Here is an 18,271-nt window from a genome sequence, read left to right on the forward strand (position 1 = left end):
CTCAGGGTGAATGGGCAGCCATTGTCCCCTAGAGTGACTGGTGACTTTCTGAGAATGCTGTACCTGCTAATTGGCTGTTTGCAGACTGGGGATTCCTTTATGCTTCTGGTAAGAGAAGTGTCCATTTAGCTGTGGAGGAGCCAGTTCAGCCAAGGCTAACTTGCCCATGGATAAGATTTGTTAGGCAAGGGGAAAAAAGGGAGTTTGTGTCAGTTTTAGGCTTGTCAGTTTACAAATAAGTATATGTGGGACACCATCCTGTGGCATGAATGTCAACCTCAACTTGATTGAGCAAAAAGGAAAAAGTCCTCATGGACATGGACCACAGTGTGGTAGTTGCAGGAGGGAGAGGGCATAAAGGGGATAAATTGTAATGTAAAAAATACAACTAACACAATAGTGGTAACCAAATTTGAGATTATTGTATTTTGGCCATGTATAATGCTCATCCACATTTTTGTGCGCATCATACATGGGATTATTATACCCATGGCATGTAATCATTACACACATGAATAATGCGCATCCTTATTTTTCCCTAAAATATTTGGGCAAAAGTATGAATTATACGTGGTGAATAACAGTAACTCTAAACATGAAAAATCTTGTTCCTTTTTTATAAATATGCAATTTTTATTGATTTTAATAATTGAAATTTCAAAAGAAATTTTGTGAATAAAAAGAAATCAAAGTAAAAGTAAATTTGGAATATGCTTTTCACGTTATTTAAGCACTCTTGTCCTCTGAGGTTTTTCATGGCTGAAGATACATTCATCAGTCTTGTATAGCAAGCACAATCTTCTGTGGATGCTAGGCTAGCTATTCCCAGATGGGTTCTAACACCTGGATTGCATATGAAATCCTGGACTTTGTGTCCACGCCTAGGTTACTGTTTCATTTGTCTCATCTATTTTCTGGACAAAGCGGGCTGCTCCTCAATGGCAGCAGCACCAACTTGTGCTTTGTTTCGTGCCGCTTCTAGGGATTTAAATTCAGATAGTACTATAAAGGTTTATCTACAGCACATTCCTTTATTTCATTTAATGTTCCTGTGTCCGAGAATCTTGGCAATTGGTTAAAGACTTGTCAGCAACTTCGCTGCTGCGATTTTTCTCATTTGACATTTTTCTCATTTGACTTAGTTTGAGTTTGACTACATGCTACTGTAAGTGATGCAGATGGAATTAATTTGGAATATGTGAACCTGGCAACTGTTTTGGTTTGGGTCTTTCACTAACCAGAACTCAGAATAGACTACAACTGAACGCTGTAGATTTTGACTTTTATTTCTAGGTTGATACGAATGTTTTGTCAGATGTCCCCAACGACACGTTTGCTTCTCAAACAAGGTGTGTTTCCTCATCAGCTTTTGTATCACTAGAGAAAATTCAGGAAGCAGGGCAGGTAAGATTGGAATACGCTAGAGAATTTATCTCTACCAGTAGAGGAACAGATAGAATTAGAGAGCAAATAGAAAAATCCCGGCATGTTTTCTACATTTTCTATTTTTTTTTTTTTTTTTTTAGCGCAAACGAGACGCTCAGAGAGTCTGCAAGCCTCACCCGAAATACCACCAAGAGACCTCATTCTCATCCCCCTCCCACAAACACTACTACAATTCCCAGCAATCATCGCGCAGTGCCGCAAATAGACCAAGCCCTGGGCGGAGCCTCCGCCCTGTACGGAGCACGCCGGGAATTGTTGTGAATGAGTGGGACTACTCCTTCCTTTTATTCGGCATTCCCCTTTGGAAGATGGCGATGCACGGCCATAACTTGTTCTCCAGTTTCGTACTATTAGCCTCTAAGACGTGATCGGTGATTGTGCCCTTTTGCCCTGCGGTGCGCGCGCAAGGGTCCCAAGGGGCTTAACTTCGCCCCCACGTCCACGCTCATCCACTTGACAGCTAGCTGTACTCCCAGGGGCGGTGAGGCCAAAGAGCGCGCAGGCGCACTAGCCGGCTTCGCGTAGAGCGGAATTCTAGGGCGGGAGGAGCGCTGGGGGCTCCCGGCTGTAGGGGCGCGCACGTAGGCACGCAGAAGTCATCACGTGGGGCGCCGTGGATCGCAGTGCGCGTGGCCGCGGTGGTTGGTGTGGGGTTGAGTCAGTTGAGACCCGGAGCTGCTGACCTAGCAGGCGTCTCACCAGCCCCGCGCCTTAACTGCAGGCATTTGTGTGCTGGAGCCTTGAAGTGTCCGGGTCACAGAGTTTGCGGGGGCCGTCGCTGCTGTCTTCCCTCGTCCCCAGCCAGCAAACCGCCGCAGCGGGCGCGCCCCCGCTCTGCGCTGTCTCTCCGATGGCGTCCACCTCTGGGGCCATGGCGAAGCACGAGCAGATCCTGGTCCTCGACCCTCCCACAGACCTCAAATTCAAAGGTAGGCCGGAAGAAGGCAGTGCCTGATTGGGATGGGACGGGCGGAGGGCTCGATTTAGAGTGGATGACGGGTGTGGAGGGAATGTCTGCACCTGGGGCCTGAGTGAGTGTCCCCTCCCCCACACCCCAGCACTTTCCTTCTTGGGCGGCCGCCTGCTCTTCGGCCCTTGGAAGGCCTGCCCAGCGCCGGGCCTTTTTTCTTCTTCTGCCGGCCTGCGCCTTGGTGAGCGCACTGGCCTGGCCGCGGCGGCGGCAGGGCCGGGGCCCTCCGCCGCCGCCGCCGCCATCTTGCGGTCTCGCGGGGGCGCCTCCTGGTGCTGTCCGCGTTATTGCCGGTTCTACTGCCTGCTCCTGGCGCTTGTCCTTGGTCCCCGAAGGCCGACGGGCGTTGTCTGGGAGGGCGTGGGTGCAACGTAACCTTAGAGAGTGTGCTCTGGTCTGTGTTAGAAATGGGGGCTCTGAGACTTGGCGCTAGTGCGTCCAGCGCCCTCGCCGGCTGTCAGAAGCGGTGGGATGCGAGAAGAGGCGAGCAGCGTCGCGAAGGTCCTTGGACGCGGTTCGGCGAGACGTCTACTCTCCCAGCCTGCACCCTCCGGCCTCCGAGGAAGGAGTGGGTGGAGCCCGCCCCCGGTCCTCTCCCTGGGTGTTGCTACCTATCTTTTTGTCCGGTTTGTTGGTCGCTGTCAGTACTTCAAGAGGTAGGGAGGCGGAGAAGTCCATGAAGTCTCCTAGTTGTGACTTACCCGGTTGTGTTTGCTGAGACCCCAGCGCGCGGGCAGGAAAGCTCTGCGTCAGTTCCAGAATTGATAGTGGTAGGTTAATAGGAGACGTCTCCCTGGCCCTCCGATACATTTCAGCTTACCTTCCGGGAAGGGCAGAACTAGTGTTTCTTAGCTCTTGTTTAGCCCTTGAATTTAGCTGTTTTGCCGCGAAATCTTCAGTGTTTATGGCTTCTGCCTTTACTTCTGTGGTTTCCCAACAAATCTCGGGAAAAGCTGGTGAGATGTCACTCAGCTCTGGAGCAGCGTTAATGTATTTTGCAACAATACCTGTGATAACTTACCTGACTGGTGATCCTGAGGCATCCCAGGGTTCTTCGGTTCATTTGCATTGCAATATGTAGGGTTCTTTAGGGAAGAGAATTAACTGGACAGGTTTCTTTTTAGGAGTAATGAAGGCGTATGGAGATTCTAAATACAAAGTAAATTTCTTATAATCAGTTAAGTGTAAAGCGAATCCCTATTTGGAGGATTCGGTATTGCGTATTTCAGTTTCAGTGTCTATGATGAGAATAATTTTTGTGAAACGTGTAACTATTCCAGTGCTTAAAAAAATTAAAATTTTTATTGTTGAACAAGAGCGAGTCCAAAAGAAAAAGTATTAATTTGTTTTACATAGGAAAAGTTTTAAATAGCTTTAAGCATTTAAATATTGTGTTCTGGTATTATGAGAGAGTAATATATAACTCCTTTATTTTGTAAGCTTTTTAGCGCATTTACATATCTCTGGAAATGTATGTGAGTGAGCTGCTGGTTAGGTGAGGATTTGGTTTGAAGACTAGGAAATGTTTTGAGGGATACTAAGTGCATTTTATTGTATTAAGTTTATGTATGGCATGATTTTACACAGTTTTAGCTGAAAGAAAAAAAAGTCTTTGGGAAATCATTAAATTCTTCCCAGAGTTTAATTATTTTGCTTTTACTTTTTGACCTGCTGAATTCACAGAGGAAATTTCCTCTACTGGGTAACCATGTGTGTATTGCTATTAGGGACTTAAAAGCCTTTAAATCTAGTTTTAGGCCAGGAAATTTCCAGTTTGAAGCTTTCTCCCTAGAGAAGTTGTAATATTGCTATAGTAAGAGACTAGTAATAGCAGAGAGGCATGTTAAACAACCCAAAGCCCTCCGCAATGACTTATTCCATGTATTTCACTTATTTCAGGTATTGAAGAATTACTAGCTATGATTATAGGACTGGTCGTTCTAGTGTTATAGATGAAAGTAATTCACAAGGGGCATTTTTAAAAGTTTGGACATCAACCACTACCATTCAAAATTGACTTAGAAAAGTGATTGAAAAGTTCAGTTGGGTCATTTATTTAGTGAACAGTTACTGAAAGCTTTGTGCTGTCCCTGTATTGTAAGAGTATTAAACAATGAGCAATTCATTCAACAGGTATCAGCTTATTTTTGGGATTCAGTGCTAAGCAAGTTGGAGAAAAGATTCATAGTTTGTTGTTTAATGGAGAAAGCATACAGTTAAACAACAGTAAAATGCAATAGGTTGTATCTTTGCCCTTGAAAAACCCTGAGGCCAGTGAGGGAGACAGAAGCCATATAGATGGAGGCAAAACGAGTAGGAGGAAAGGAGGCCCTTTCTCTCCCCCCTTCATTTAGGAAGTTTTCTGGGAAGAAGCTAGTTTTCAGTTGAGGGGTGGTGTAGGGGGTTGGTCAAGGGGTGATGGTTTGCTTTCCCACTGATATGAGAAAATGTATGGCTTATACTTAGATACCCAGTGGTTTACTGTGTGCTTCTGTTTAAAGATGTGGTAGTGGGAGGATTGGGGACCTGGAGGGGTAGGATGAATTAGGAGGTGACATTTGGTTTCATTTGATTTCTTCCTCCTCAATGTTATTCTTTTAGTCAAAGGTACAATAGTTTGCTTTGGTGGATTTCTCAGTATTCTAATGCACAGTTCAACAAGTGAGGAGATTCCTTTAGAACCAACAATCTCCTTATGCTTAGTATGATGATATAAAAAGTAATTTCACTCAGACTTGGCCTAAGTCACCTATAATTTTTAATTAAGTAAAAGTCTGTTTTAAAGGATAGTTTTGCAGAATGTCATCTCCATTTTGAATTATTTTGACTCTACATTTCAGTGATAGAGTATCTCCAGCAGTGACTTATTTAATCATTCTGACATTGGGAAGCGAATTTTTTTTCCTGTTATATGCATAACATAATAATGATGATGTGAATTATCAGCACTTAGTACAATTGTGGAGAAGCAGATACTGGTTTAATTCATTTTCTGCATACCTCAATATTGTGTTACTCAAACAAATTTATTGATTTATATAATTTATCATTAATATGTGAAAGTGCTTTTATAACAAGGTAATGAATTGTGAAGTATCTTTTTGTTACATTAGTAAAGAAACAGTAGATATTTTCAAATTCTATTATTTAAATCCTGACAGTCATTTGACCTTGAATTCAGATTGGAAATTTATTATTACACATGAGAGACTATTTTTGTCCCTAAAATTTTTACTGTTGTAAAATTTCTTTTGTATTACATAATGTTTTATTTTTCCTACCAATTCATAGTTTTGGAGGAAAGTGTGAAGAATGGAAAATGCTAGAATAAATTGCTAATATATTCTTTTCCTTAATGATCAGAGGAAGAGGAATATAGACCAAAACCATTGTTTTGAGGGTGGCCCATAACAATAACAAATCAGTAAAGAAAAGTAATCTGTGTGAGGAACCAGGGGACCTGTGATGTGTCAGCCAGATCATCTTTGAATAGCTGCGTATCACTGAGAGAAAGGACAAGTGAAGATGCAGAGTACTTCTACTCTTGGATACCTGGCACGTTTTTAGGTGTTTCAGGTTAGCTTCTTTTTCACAATGGCTACTTCAACCCTCTGGTGATTGCCCCTGTTCTCCTAATAGACATCATCTTATTACTCTGTTCCTTTAAAGCTTTCAAATACAGTACCATATTTTGCTGTGTATAATGTGCTTCTGTGTATACGGCACACCCATGTTTTTGGCTGAAACTTTCAGGAAAAAAATCTTTCATTTTAATTTTTTAATTCACTTTTTCATTCATTTATATTTAGATACATGTTTTTTTGTATTATAAAATAATTTTGGCATTTATTTTGAAAAATATCATGGTACAAGAAATTTTATGTAACAAATAATTACAAAAGGCAAGAACTGATTCAAGGTATCTCATATACTACCCATGTAGAATGTGCATCTTTATTTTTTCTCAAAAATTTAGGCAAAAATTATGCATTATACATGGCAAAATAGAGTAGTTCTAGATTGCCCACTGAATAAAAGCCTAATTTTTTTACTATGCCATATAAGGCCTTCCATGATGTGCTGTTGCCATTTGTAACACCTGTTTATTTGTACATCTGTATTTTCTTCCCTGAGAAAGAAAAACCCTTCTCATATTCAAGTTTGTTAATTTACTATTTTTTTGCTGATTAGGGTAAGAACCTTTATGATTTATATTTAGATGATGTTCAATCAGATATTTTCTCACTCTTCAACCATTGGCTTCTTCCTTTAAACATGTGAATACACCTAAGTCTTTTGCTTTACAGGCAAACAAAATACTTCTTTGACCCCCAACTCCTCCTGGTACAATACATGTTCTTCCCTGATCTTCATTTTCTTTGCAGTCAGGCTTCTTGGAAAAATAGTCCACATTCACTGTGTCTCCAGATCCTCTCACTTCCTGTTCACTCTAGTACTGTCTCCATACTACTTACTGATTGTTAACTGCACGGATCATTTCCAATTTTTATCTCACTTGCCTGTCTTTGGCACTTGACATTATTGGTAGTCCTTTTTAAAATTTCAATTCTTTTGACTTCTAAGATAAAGTTGTCTTCTAATTTTCTTCTTTGTTTCCTGTATTGTCTCATTTTGGCCTTTTAAAAAAATGCTAATGTTTCTGAGGTTCTGATTTGGTTTAAATTCTATCTCTGTGAGCTTTGCTTTAGTCTCATTGTTTTGAAGGCTACTCTTTTTCTTCCTGTGGTAGGAAGAAACATGTTATTACACACTCTAATCAGTATCTTAATTCAGACTTTACACCCAGTTTTGGAATACATACTAATTATTCATCGACTATTTGGACTGAATGTTATTTAGACATCTCACACTCATCGTGTACCAGGCTGGTTTTTTATTGCCCAAGCCTACCCGACCCCCTTCCTTTTTTATTTTTTAGGGGCATCATAATACTCAGACCAAAAATTCTCCACACGTCTAATAATTAAAATCTTTATTTCTGCACCCCAGAGATAACTCTTAAACCTGTCTCCAGTTTTAAATTTGTTTTTAATTCACTTGTACAATAAAGATTTGAATTTTTGCTGTATGTAATGTGTGGTGAAGATATGTTGGAACCACAGTTTTGAGTAAAATAAAATATTTTTTCATGAGCTAGTTCTAATGGGAGAGGTAGACACTAATCAGATAATTAGAAAAAGGAAATGTAGCCATGAAGAGATATGTAGTGAGCCATGAAGAGATATGTAGTGCTATGAGAACATAAAATAGTGGACTTTGATCTGGTCGGGGAAGACTGTCACAACTGGACTAAGATTTCCTGAGAATGACTAGAAGTCATCTGGGTGAGGTAAAAAGGAAAGTGTTGTAGAAAGAGCCCATGGCAGGAGGGAGCATTACACTATTACATGTTATTTAACATAAAATTTAACATGTTAAATAACATCTCATGTTATTGGTGTTTACAAGGTTGAAAGCGTCAGTGTGAAGGAGCGGAAAAATCAAGCTGAGTGTGGTGTTGGTTTAGTAGGTTAAGTAAGAAGTTCTGTTTTTATCCTAACCTAGGAAAGATTTTAAGTGGGCTGAATGGTAGAGGTAAAGGGGATGGAGTGATATCACTTTTGTATTTAAACACACATATGATTCTGGTAGCAATATGAAGTAATTTTAGAGGGGGAAATAGAGATGAATTAGGCATTGCTGCAGTCCAGGCAGGAGGTGGCAGCCTGGACTGAGAGAATGGTGTTGGAGATAATGAAAAGTTAAAAAGGTACAAACCAGTGAGACTTGGCAGTCTATTAGATTTGTGCACTGAGAGTAGAAAGTCTCTTAGATCTGACTTACTAAGATTTTGGAGACTGAGCTTTCTGAGGTAACTGGACGAATGGTGGTGGTATGCACTGAGTGAAGAAACGTTATGTCTGGATGAGGACCAAATTCATTCCTTTTATTTGGGGGTGTGTTGGAGAGTGTGTATTAGGAGGAAGATCATGATCTCATTAGATATGTTTAGGTCCTTTCAAAATATTAGTGGATTGGCTAGTAGGCATTTGGTTATAGGAAGAGATCTGGGCTTTGGATAATTTATGTCAAATGATTATCTTTTTTCTTTTCTCTACTAGTCACCGAACTGGTCTCTTTTGTCTCTAGTGTTCCTCTCTTCCACGCTGTTGCTAGACTACCTGTTGAAAAATGAAAACCTGTTAATGTTGTTCCCTTGGGTAAAGAACCTGCAATAATTTCCCACTATGTGGTTGACTTTTTTTTTTACATTTTTTAATTTTAATTGTTCAAGTACAGTTTTCTGCCTTTTACTCCCATCCCAGCCCACCCCAGCCCTTCCCACCTCCCTCCCATTTCCACCCCCCCTTTGTTTTTGTTCATGTGTCCTTTATACTTGTTCCTGCAAACCCTTCCCCTGAAATTCCCTCCCCTCTCCCTGTGCTTGACATTTTTAAGTCCAAAATCCACTCCTTACCTCTCCATTTCTCTTCTGTCCATAGCTTTGGTTATATGAAACTATTTTCCCCAAAATTTAAGCTATTGGAATACTTTGCGCATGTTCTGTTCAGAATATTGTTCTTCCTCACATCTGTCAGGCAGTTTCCAGTTTAAGCCTCATTTGTGAAATGTTTGATTTTCCCAGTCTGAGTTGGTCACTGCCTTCTTTCATGCCACTGTGGAAGCTTGTTTACCTGTAATGACAGCACTTAACCACATTACATAGTACTTATGCTTACATATTTTTATCTTCCCAAACTACTGTAAACTATTTGAGGATATACTCATTTATTTTAAGTCTGTAGTAACAAGATCTGGCATGGGATTATTGCCCAATGAACATTGATTGCATCAGATGATTTCTCTTGTAATTCCCATTTTTAGTCTTGGATGTCTTCTAGTAGAGTTTTTCATGTGCTTTTGTAGGTAGAAAGGGATAGATAGTAGGGCATTTTGTTAAGAGCTGACTAGCCGTAGAAGAACTGTTTTTTTGTGCTTCACTTTTTTCATTGTTCATTTTTAAAGTGAGCAGGTAATACTAGGTGATATGTTGGGTGTTGTTTTGGTCCTAAAGGTCTATGAATATATACGACAGGTGAGTATAAAAAGAAAACAATTTTTCTTTGAAGTGGAAAAATATCATGAAGAATTGGGGAACCTTGATTAAGTTCTTTAAAGTTTGATATTTTGTTATTGTTATGTGTTTATAATTTTGTTGTTGGTTTACTGTATTGAGGTATCTTTTAAATTTCCTTTAGGGAAGGCCTTCCTTAACCATGCAGAGATGGTCTTTGAAGAAAGTCTAGTCTGTTTGACCCCTTATTTTCTCAGAGGCACTTCCCGACCTCTCTTTTTCTTGTTGCTTTTGTATCTTATCTTGACTGACCATTCAGTGAAGTCTTATCTGACTTTCAGAGGTGATAGTAGTTAATCTAGGATATATCTTGATTTCCTTCAGAGAAAGTTGTTTTAAAATAAAATTAAATGTTTTCTGGTTTATTGTAGTATACAGACAGCAAAATGTAGTATTATTTTGTGTAACTATTAAAGAAAAATCCTTGTAAAACATTAAATGTAAGAGGGGGCTTTTATTTGCAAATGCTCGTTTTATTGGGTGTATTTTAACTGAAATGACTCAAATTACCAGATAAAAAATTTAAAACTTCTTATGAAAACTTTAAAACATTCATAAAAACATTGTAATGAACCTCTATACACTTAATGTAACAACTTTATATATGTAATGTTAACATTAGCATTTTAGCATATTTGCTTTTTTCTTTTTTAAGGAGAAGGGAGGGAAACATCAGTGTGTCCTTGCCTCTCACATGGCCCCCCGCTGGGGACCTGGCCTGAAACCCAGGCATGTGTCCTGACTGGAAATCAACCAGTGACCTTTCAGTTTGCAGCCCGTGCTCAATCCACTGAGCTATACCACCCAGGGCCATATTTGCTTTTTTTTGCTACAGTATTTTAAGACGAATTCTGGCTATCATAATATTACAAGCCCAAATACTTGAGCTTGCATTTCTGATAAAAAAGGGACGTTAAAAAATATAATCAAGAGACCATTATCACTTAATAAAACCAAAAACAATTCTTTAATATCTAACATTTACTCTATTGAAAATGTTCTATTGTACTCCTTCCTGTTCTTTTGTTGGCTTGTTCAATCGGTGCATTATATCCAAGGCTTCTTAATCTTAAGCAGTGCCTTGCTCTATCTCTTTTTTTTTTTATCATATCATTTACTTAGTGAAAAGAGATGAGGTTATAGTCCAGGAGAATGTCCCGTATTACTGATATTTCTGATAATGTGAATGTATTTCTTGTAAATTTGGAGTTATATTTAAGGGCTTGATTTCATTCAGGTTTCAAGCTTTTTTTTTTTTTTTTTTTTTTGCAAAAATGCTTTATAGGTAGGATTATGTTACATCAGGTATGGATAATGTCAGGTCTCACTTTTAGTGATATTAAGTTGATTGGTGGTGATAGCCTTGTTCCTCCATTGAAAAATTGCATAAGTATGAGCCCATTTATGATAATATGTGCAAGGAAAAATTGAAAAGAAAATAATATTAGCAACATTACCTCCATTTAGGATTTGGGTATCTTTTGTTTTTATATTTTTACTTTTATGTGTTTTCCAAGATTTTTACAACAAACATAAACATTCAGTGTTTTTTGTAATAAGAAAAAAAATATTTTGCTATTACACTTGATGCCTTTGATTTCATTTGTCATTCCTGTACTAATTTGTTTTTCGTTAATAACTTAGCCCCTTACACAGTCTGAAGTCTTTCTTAATAATGGAAAATATAAGCCCTGGCTGGCATAGCTCAGTGGATTGAGCGCGGGCTGGGAACCAAAGTGTCCCAGGTTCGATTCCCAGCCAGGGTACATTCCTGGGTTGCAGGCTAGAACCCCCAGCAACCGCACGTTGATGTTTCTTTCTTTCTCTCTCTCTCTCTCCCTCTCCCTCTCTCTCTCTCCCTCCCTCCCTCCCTCCCTTTCCTCTCCACAAATAAATAAATAAATAAAATTTAAAAAAGGTTTAAAAAATATAAAAAAAAAGAAAATATATAAATGTAAATAGAAAACAAGTCTAATGTTCAGAACCACATATTAACAGTTCACAAATCAAGGCCTATGAAGGTAGAAACATGGTAGAAAACTATGTTTATCTGAAAGTAAATCTAATTTATAATTTTTCTGTAACAGTTCACAAATCCTAACTACATACACATTATGTTTCATTGAGCTCTTATTGTTGGCCACTTGTGAGAAGTATGGTAGATTTATTTGGGAGTGTTTTTCTGAGAATGGACCCTGCCCATAGACTTTTAAAGGGGTCAGTAGGTCTAAGCAGCAGACATTTATAGGACCCTTACTCTCCCAGACATTGTTGATTGGCTCAGTGTTAGGCATGTAACCCAGGGCCAGCCAATATATATGTTGATAACTGACCAGTCAACATTCTGATGTCACCCCTTCAAGCACAACTATAGTTGGATATGATAGGCTTTAGACTTTTAAGGTTACATAGACTTGGAGACAGTGATTGATTTGTGCAAACAGAAGCAAATTAGTTGAGAGAGAAGAGGGAGAGAAAATCAGGCAAGAGATCTTGTGGTCCTAGGAATTGGTTTCCCTCCATGCAGTTTCTTCTAGTGAGGCCATACTTCATTTCCTGTGTCATTGAGAGTGCTTATGTCTTTGCACTCTCTTAAGTATGATTTTATTCTTCCTTGCTTCAACAAGGTTGGACTTCATGGCTTGTGAAGCAGTGTTCATGACTGTAGCACATAATTTCACTTAATGAAAATAATCTAGACCATGTCTTAAATTTTTATAGAAGAAATACCCACACCATCTTTTGATGACTAATGTGCTTTTCTCTGGCATTTGGAATGTTCTCTATAGCCAGAGTGATTATGAAAATTTGATACTATTTTCAAAATTTATATTTAAATGAATGAGAAGTTTAAGCTATGTGTATTACAGTTTTTTAAGGACATGATTTGATTCAGTTACTGTTTTTAAAAACAGAGACATCAGTTTAAAAAGAATCATTAGAGATGGCTTTAAAATATAAGTTTGCAATATAATAAGAGTTTGGACTTACATTTTTCACTGACTTTTATTTTGTAGCTATATATGCCCATATATCCCTCCATATGTATTTATACCATGCATATTTATATTTACATGTATATTTTTATTCTAGTACTTGGGTAATATGACATGAATTGCAGTGAATGCTGTACCTTTAAAGGTATAGAGTACCTTGACATCATAGAGTATTTTTTGTTTATTTTCTCTATGACAAAATTTTACTAATTCTTATAACTTACAGGGGAAGATGAGTTGTTTGGTCTTGTTCTGAATTCTGTTCCCACTGCTAGAAACCTGTTGAACAACATCCTTGGAAGATACTGGGTTGGCCAAAATTCTGTATGGGTTTTTCTGTAAAATAAAAGACATAGTTTTCATTTTCACCAATAACTTTATTGATTTGGATATTTTGAATATATTGACTATCTCCCACTATTGGCTTCTAGTGGGTAGTGGCCAGGGGTGTTGCTAAACATCTTGCATAATGCATACAACAGCCCCATAGCAAAGAATTACTTGGGCAAAATGTCAGTAGAACCAAGCAAATCATTTTTGACACATTTGATCAGTCACAGCACCTTCTCCATATACTGCACAAATCTGTTTTTCGAGCTTCAGTTGCATTTTTACCTTTCTCGAAGCAATAAAGATAATATGTTAAAAATGTATATTTTCTTTCATCTTAAGTATTACAATGGCTGTACAAAAATTCACCAATTCTGATGTTTTTAAAATAGTGACAATTGTGACAGTACAGTCTAACAAAATTGTTTTGAATGAAATTAAAGACAACTAAGCACTACTAGGACCCTTGTATGGAAAAAACTGAATGAACTCTTTGGCCAACCCAGTACATTTTTCCAAATCTTTTCTGTTTTTTCCCCCTAGGACTTCACCACTAAAAGATTTTATGAACAGATTAAGCTAGTATGTATATACATTTAAAAGTCCCTCCTGATTATAAAAATAATACTTAATGTTTACCTACCACTGACCTATCACTGTTAACATTCACTATAGTTTTTAGATATTTTCTGTGTATAATAACTCTGAATACTTATATCCTGTAATTTCTTACATTTTTTCACATTATAAATATTGCTTCTAATCTAACAAGAGTTTTAGATCTTCAAGTGGTGCTAAAATGTTTATTTCAAGTTCTCCCAATTTCTCTTTTAATCTCTTTCATCGTATCTATCTAGATTTTAAAAAGTAATCTAGAGTCTGAGATTTCAGTGTCTTTGAAAATATCATAGAAAAGGTAAGTAAATTAAGGTGACTTCATTTTTAAAATTTGTATTGAAAATGTTTTAGGGCTTTCTTCAATGTAAACATACACAGTATGTTCATAGTTTTTGATACTCGTTTTGGGAAAAATTAATTGTTGACCTTTGGGACCAAGGGAAATACACTATTTAAAAATCCTTTTTCTGTTGCTAATTTGTCTGCAGTTTCATGCTTTAATGTAGCAGCAATCTATCTGGACTGCTTGTGAATTAGGAACTAAGTATACCTAGGTATTTGGGTAAAATACACACAGAACTTTTTTTTTTTAAAGATTTTATTTATTTAGTTTTAGAGAGGGAAGGGAGGGAGAAAGAGAGAGAAACAATCAATGAGAAACAATCGATGTGCGGTTGCTGGGGACCGTGGCCTGCAACCCAGGCATGTGCCCTGACTGGGAATCGAACCTGCAACACTTTGGTTCGAAGCCGTGCTCAATCCACTGAGCTACGCCAGCCAGGCGCACAGAATTTTTGAGAGTTCAGGCTCAGGAGTCAGGCCTAGTTGACTTCCTATTTTCATTGTTTTGTGGTTTATGACCTTGAACAAGTGTTTTAACTTCTGTGATGAGTTTGACTTATCTGTAAAATAGGGATAATACATAACACAAATCTCCATTTATAGGCTTGTTATGAGGGAGTTAAATGTCTTAATTCATGCAGTTATTTGTACATGGTGAGTACCCAATAAAAACTAGCTATTGTAAAACCTTGTTATCACTATTTTTAAATATTACTGCTGCTGTCATGGTACTATTACTGTGGAAATTCTTAGTAGATATTCTGTATATTTCATATGCAGAATTTTAAGTTAACATGATACCATTTAGCAACATAACTTTATGTAACTGGAAAACTTTTAATCAGTGATTCAGCTGTTGATTTACTAAAACTTGTGGAAACAATGAAGTAGTCATCATCTGCATTGCTATAGCTATGTTATTTGTATATTTGAGTTGAGCATCTAGCTTTCCTCATTAGGATTTTTATATATTGCATTTCAGTTATGGTAGGGTAAAGGAGTAAACACATTATGTTGGAATAAATGATTTATGAAAACCTAGGGCCTTTGAGTTTGAGCAAAATACGTGTGCTTCTGATATTTCTTGTTGTTGTTGATTGGTTAAAAAGAATTCATATGACTATTCAACTGTTTTTCCAGTGTGTATTCTCACTCAACAAATGTGTTAGCAGTTACTTTAGGCCTGTGTTAATTACTCCAGTTCATTCAGGGATGAATTGAACATTTCTTCACAAGGGGCTTATAGTTTAGTTGGGTGAGGTAAGACTTGTACATAAATAGTAAAAGCAAGAAGTACCATGAAAGAGGTGTAGATTATGTACTATGTGAACTGTATAGGCGGCCATGTTTCTCTTCAAAGATTTGATGCTTTGCTGCATTGTACCTGTTGGTATTAATTATCCAGAGGTCACTAACTCAGTCTGTATCTCATAACCAAGAACTCAGAAAGACCTTGTCAAGAACTGAAGGATTTGCCCTGATGATCATTGTGGTTCAGTTGGTTGGGCATTGTTCTGCCAAAGCAAAAGTTTGCCACTTCGATTCTGATCAGGGTGCTGTGTTGCAGGCTTGGTTGCAACCGATCAATGTTTCTCTCTCACATTGATGTTTCTCTCCTTATCTCTCCCTCCCTTCCCCTCTCTCTAAAAATAAATACATAAAATTAAAAAAAGAATTGAAGGATCTGAAAATTTAACCTGCTACAATTTTATGGGTGTTTGTAGAACACATGAGACTCCTCCTGGGTTTAGAGACAAAGGAAGTTATTATTCATGGCCCTGCAAGTAGCATGAGCTTCATAGTTGTGTTGGTTTCCTTTGTGCCCATGGTTTGGGTGGATTCTATCCATGGGGTTGGGTTTTCATCCTAGGTGAGAAACTTTGAGTGTAAGGAATCAGAATCTTTCATAATGGGCTGCATGGAAACCTGCCTGACCTTCCTCCCTACCCATCCAGGAAGCTTATCTTTGATACTGGACAGTAAACAAACTTACCCTTTCAGGAGAAAGACGACCTCTTCCAAGACTGTTCACTATTTAATACACCCTTGAAAAAGATAGTCTGGATAAAAGCTCCCAGTGCCTCCTTTTAAAAAACATTCAGAAATGCTACAGACCCGTGGAGACTTCTCTCCCAACAGGTCTCTGAGTAGCTAGCCTAAATGGGTGTCATAGAGTTCATGAATTAAATGTTCATGTGGCATTGCCTGTTTATTCTTAAACTGCATCTCAGACAACTTTTCTGTTTCTGAAATGCTGCATGCATGCTATGTACCACTTTTTATCCTGAATTAAAATTTGATTCTCTTCACAGTAAGCAAATACTGAGCTCAAGTTGATGTGTCTGCTGAGATTTTTAGGAGTGAGTGTCCTGATGTCTTCATCTTAGTTTAGAATGCATCAAATATAAGATGGAAAGATGAACAGACAGATGGATATGTTATGTCTCAAAGTAATTAGATAAAAATATTTTAGAATTTGGGTAAGTGGATGTGTGATTATTCACTGTACAATTATTTCAGTTTCTCTATATGAGATTTTTCAAAATATTGGGAGAAAAGCCAACTGGTCTCTTTCCTTCTGTGTCTCAGGTCAGTTTTCTTTGCAGCTAAACTCAGCTTGGCTTTTCAGGAAAACTTTAATGGTAATTCACATCAAAATAGGGATGGATGATAACCATTTACAAATTATTTATTCACAGCGGTTCTATTTAGTTGAATGTGATTCCTTTACGATGGGAACTTTGGACAATAAATGTCCCACCATTAGTAGGAAGTCACTGCTCTAAATGCTTGAATTTTTGGTATACAGACAGCTTGCATATAAAGGGCACTTTATGCCAGAAATATGTTTTCAGGCAAAGGAGGCAAGTACAGTCCCACTTAGGACATCCCTTCTAGGTGAGTTACACTTACTAACCTTTTGTTACCTTTTTGAAATTTCTGGTGCCAAGTTTTTTCAAACCTATGTCCAAACCTTTTTATACAGAAGGCATCTTTGTGTACGTTAACATTGTTGTCTGATTGTTAGAATTTGGGACCAGGAGTAGGATTTTGACTTATTGTCAGTGACAACTGTAGTGAAGTTAGGACAGAGCACTTGGTGACAGGAAATGTTATGACCCTTTAAAAGGTAGACTAAAGGAGGACACCCATCTAATTAAAAGGCAGAATTATTTGGAGTGTAGAGTTTTTTTCTCCCAGTGAAGGAGTGCAAATAGATGTAACTTTAATTATGTGGAATTTTCTTGTGTTTTATGGACTAATATATATAAACAATAAAATTTCATCTATAACATAGGAAGTATATGTATTAGGTGGTACTTGTGATTGGTGACTATTATACTAGCAAGTAATCTTAAAATGAATTATTGCATTTATTGTTTAATGTTAAGCTAAACATTTATATTGGACAAATGACAGGATCTTCTTTATAGGGATTGAGTTTTAGAAATCCTGAAAACATGAGTATTTATTGTCTATGTAAGTTGCTTCAAATGCTCACATTCTCATCAAAGCTACTTTTTTTTTCTTTTATGTTTTTTATTGTTTATGTTAGTACAGTTGTCTCAGTTTTCCCCTCTATGCCTATATCCAACCAGACCCCTTCCTCTCCTTCAGGCAATCCCCACACTACTTTCAATGGGTCATGTGTGTATGTTTTTTGGGTACAGTATCCCCTATGATGCACTTTACATCCTCACGACTATCTTGTAACTACCAATTTGTACTTCTTAATCCCCTCACCTTTTTTGCCCATCTCCCAAACTCCCCTGTCATCTGGAAACCATCAAAAATGTTCTCTTATCAATGATTCTATTTCTGTTCTGCTTGTTTATTTTGTTTGTTACATCAGGGGTCCCCAATCTCCAGCCTGCAGACTGGTACTGGTCTGTGGCTAGGTGCCAGGTCTGTGGTCTGTTAGGAACTGGGGGCACAGCAGAAGGTGAGCAGTGGGCAAGCCAGTGAAACTTCCCTTGCATTGCCACCTGAGCTGATCTCCAGCCTCCAATCTCACCCCTCCATCTGTGGAAAAAATGTCTTCCATGAAATCTGTCCCTGGTGCCAAAAAGGTTGGGAACTGCTATTTTAGATCCAGTTGTTGATACTTATTTATTGCCATTTTATTGTTCATATTTTTTATCTTTTTCCTTCAGAAGACCCAACATTTTATGTAATATTGAATTGATGGTGATGAACACCTTTAGCTTTTCTTGTCTGGGAAGATCCTCATATGTCCTTTGATTGTTAATGATACCTTTGCTGGGTAGAGTATTTGTTGTAGGTTCTTGCTTTTCATGACTTTGAATATTTCTGCCAATCCCTTCTAGCCTGCAAAGCTTCTTTTGAGAAATCAGCTGACAGTCTTAGGGGAGCTCCCTTGTAGGTAATTGCTTTTCTCTTGCTGCTTTTAAGATTCTTTCTTTGTCTTTCACC

The 18,271-nt window shown here is 38.0% G+C and overlaps 1 protein-coding gene and 1 long non-coding RNA gene across 3 annotated transcripts in view; one reads left to right on the plus strand and one right to left on the minus strand.

The window, feature by feature from the left end:
• Positions 1-686: 686 nt before the first annotated feature.
• On the minus strand, positions 687-16,719 carry LOC118496729. The gene is made up of 3 exons (XR_004899286.1): positions 16,710-16,719; positions 15,014-15,020; positions 687-1,727 (listed from the first exon to the last, which is right to left on the minus strand). It is a non-coding gene; the product is annotated as an uncharacterized LOC118496729 (long non-coding RNA).
• Positions 1,804-18,271, plus strand: part of VAPA (VAMP associated protein A) — a 47,778-nt gene continuing 31,310 nt past the window's right edge. The window contains exon 1 of one of the 2 annotated variants that reach the window (XM_028525022.2): positions 1,804-2,375. In XM_028525022.2, coding sequence (XP_028380823.1) covers positions 2,297-2,375 — 79 coding nt within the window. In that variant the 5' untranslated portion in view covers positions 1,804-2,296. The remainder of the gene's footprint in view (positions 2,376-18,271) is intronic. The other variant, XM_028525023.2, reaches the window with a different exon arrangement.

The sequence above is a fragment of the Phyllostomus discolor genome, chromosome 9, assembly GCF_004126475.2.
Source record: "Phyllostomus discolor isolate MPI-MPIP mPhyDis1 chromosome 9, mPhyDis1.pri.v3, whole genome shotgun sequence".
NCBI classification, from domain to species: Eukaryota; Metazoa; Chordata; class Mammalia; order Chiroptera; family Phyllostomidae; genus Phyllostomus; species Phyllostomus discolor.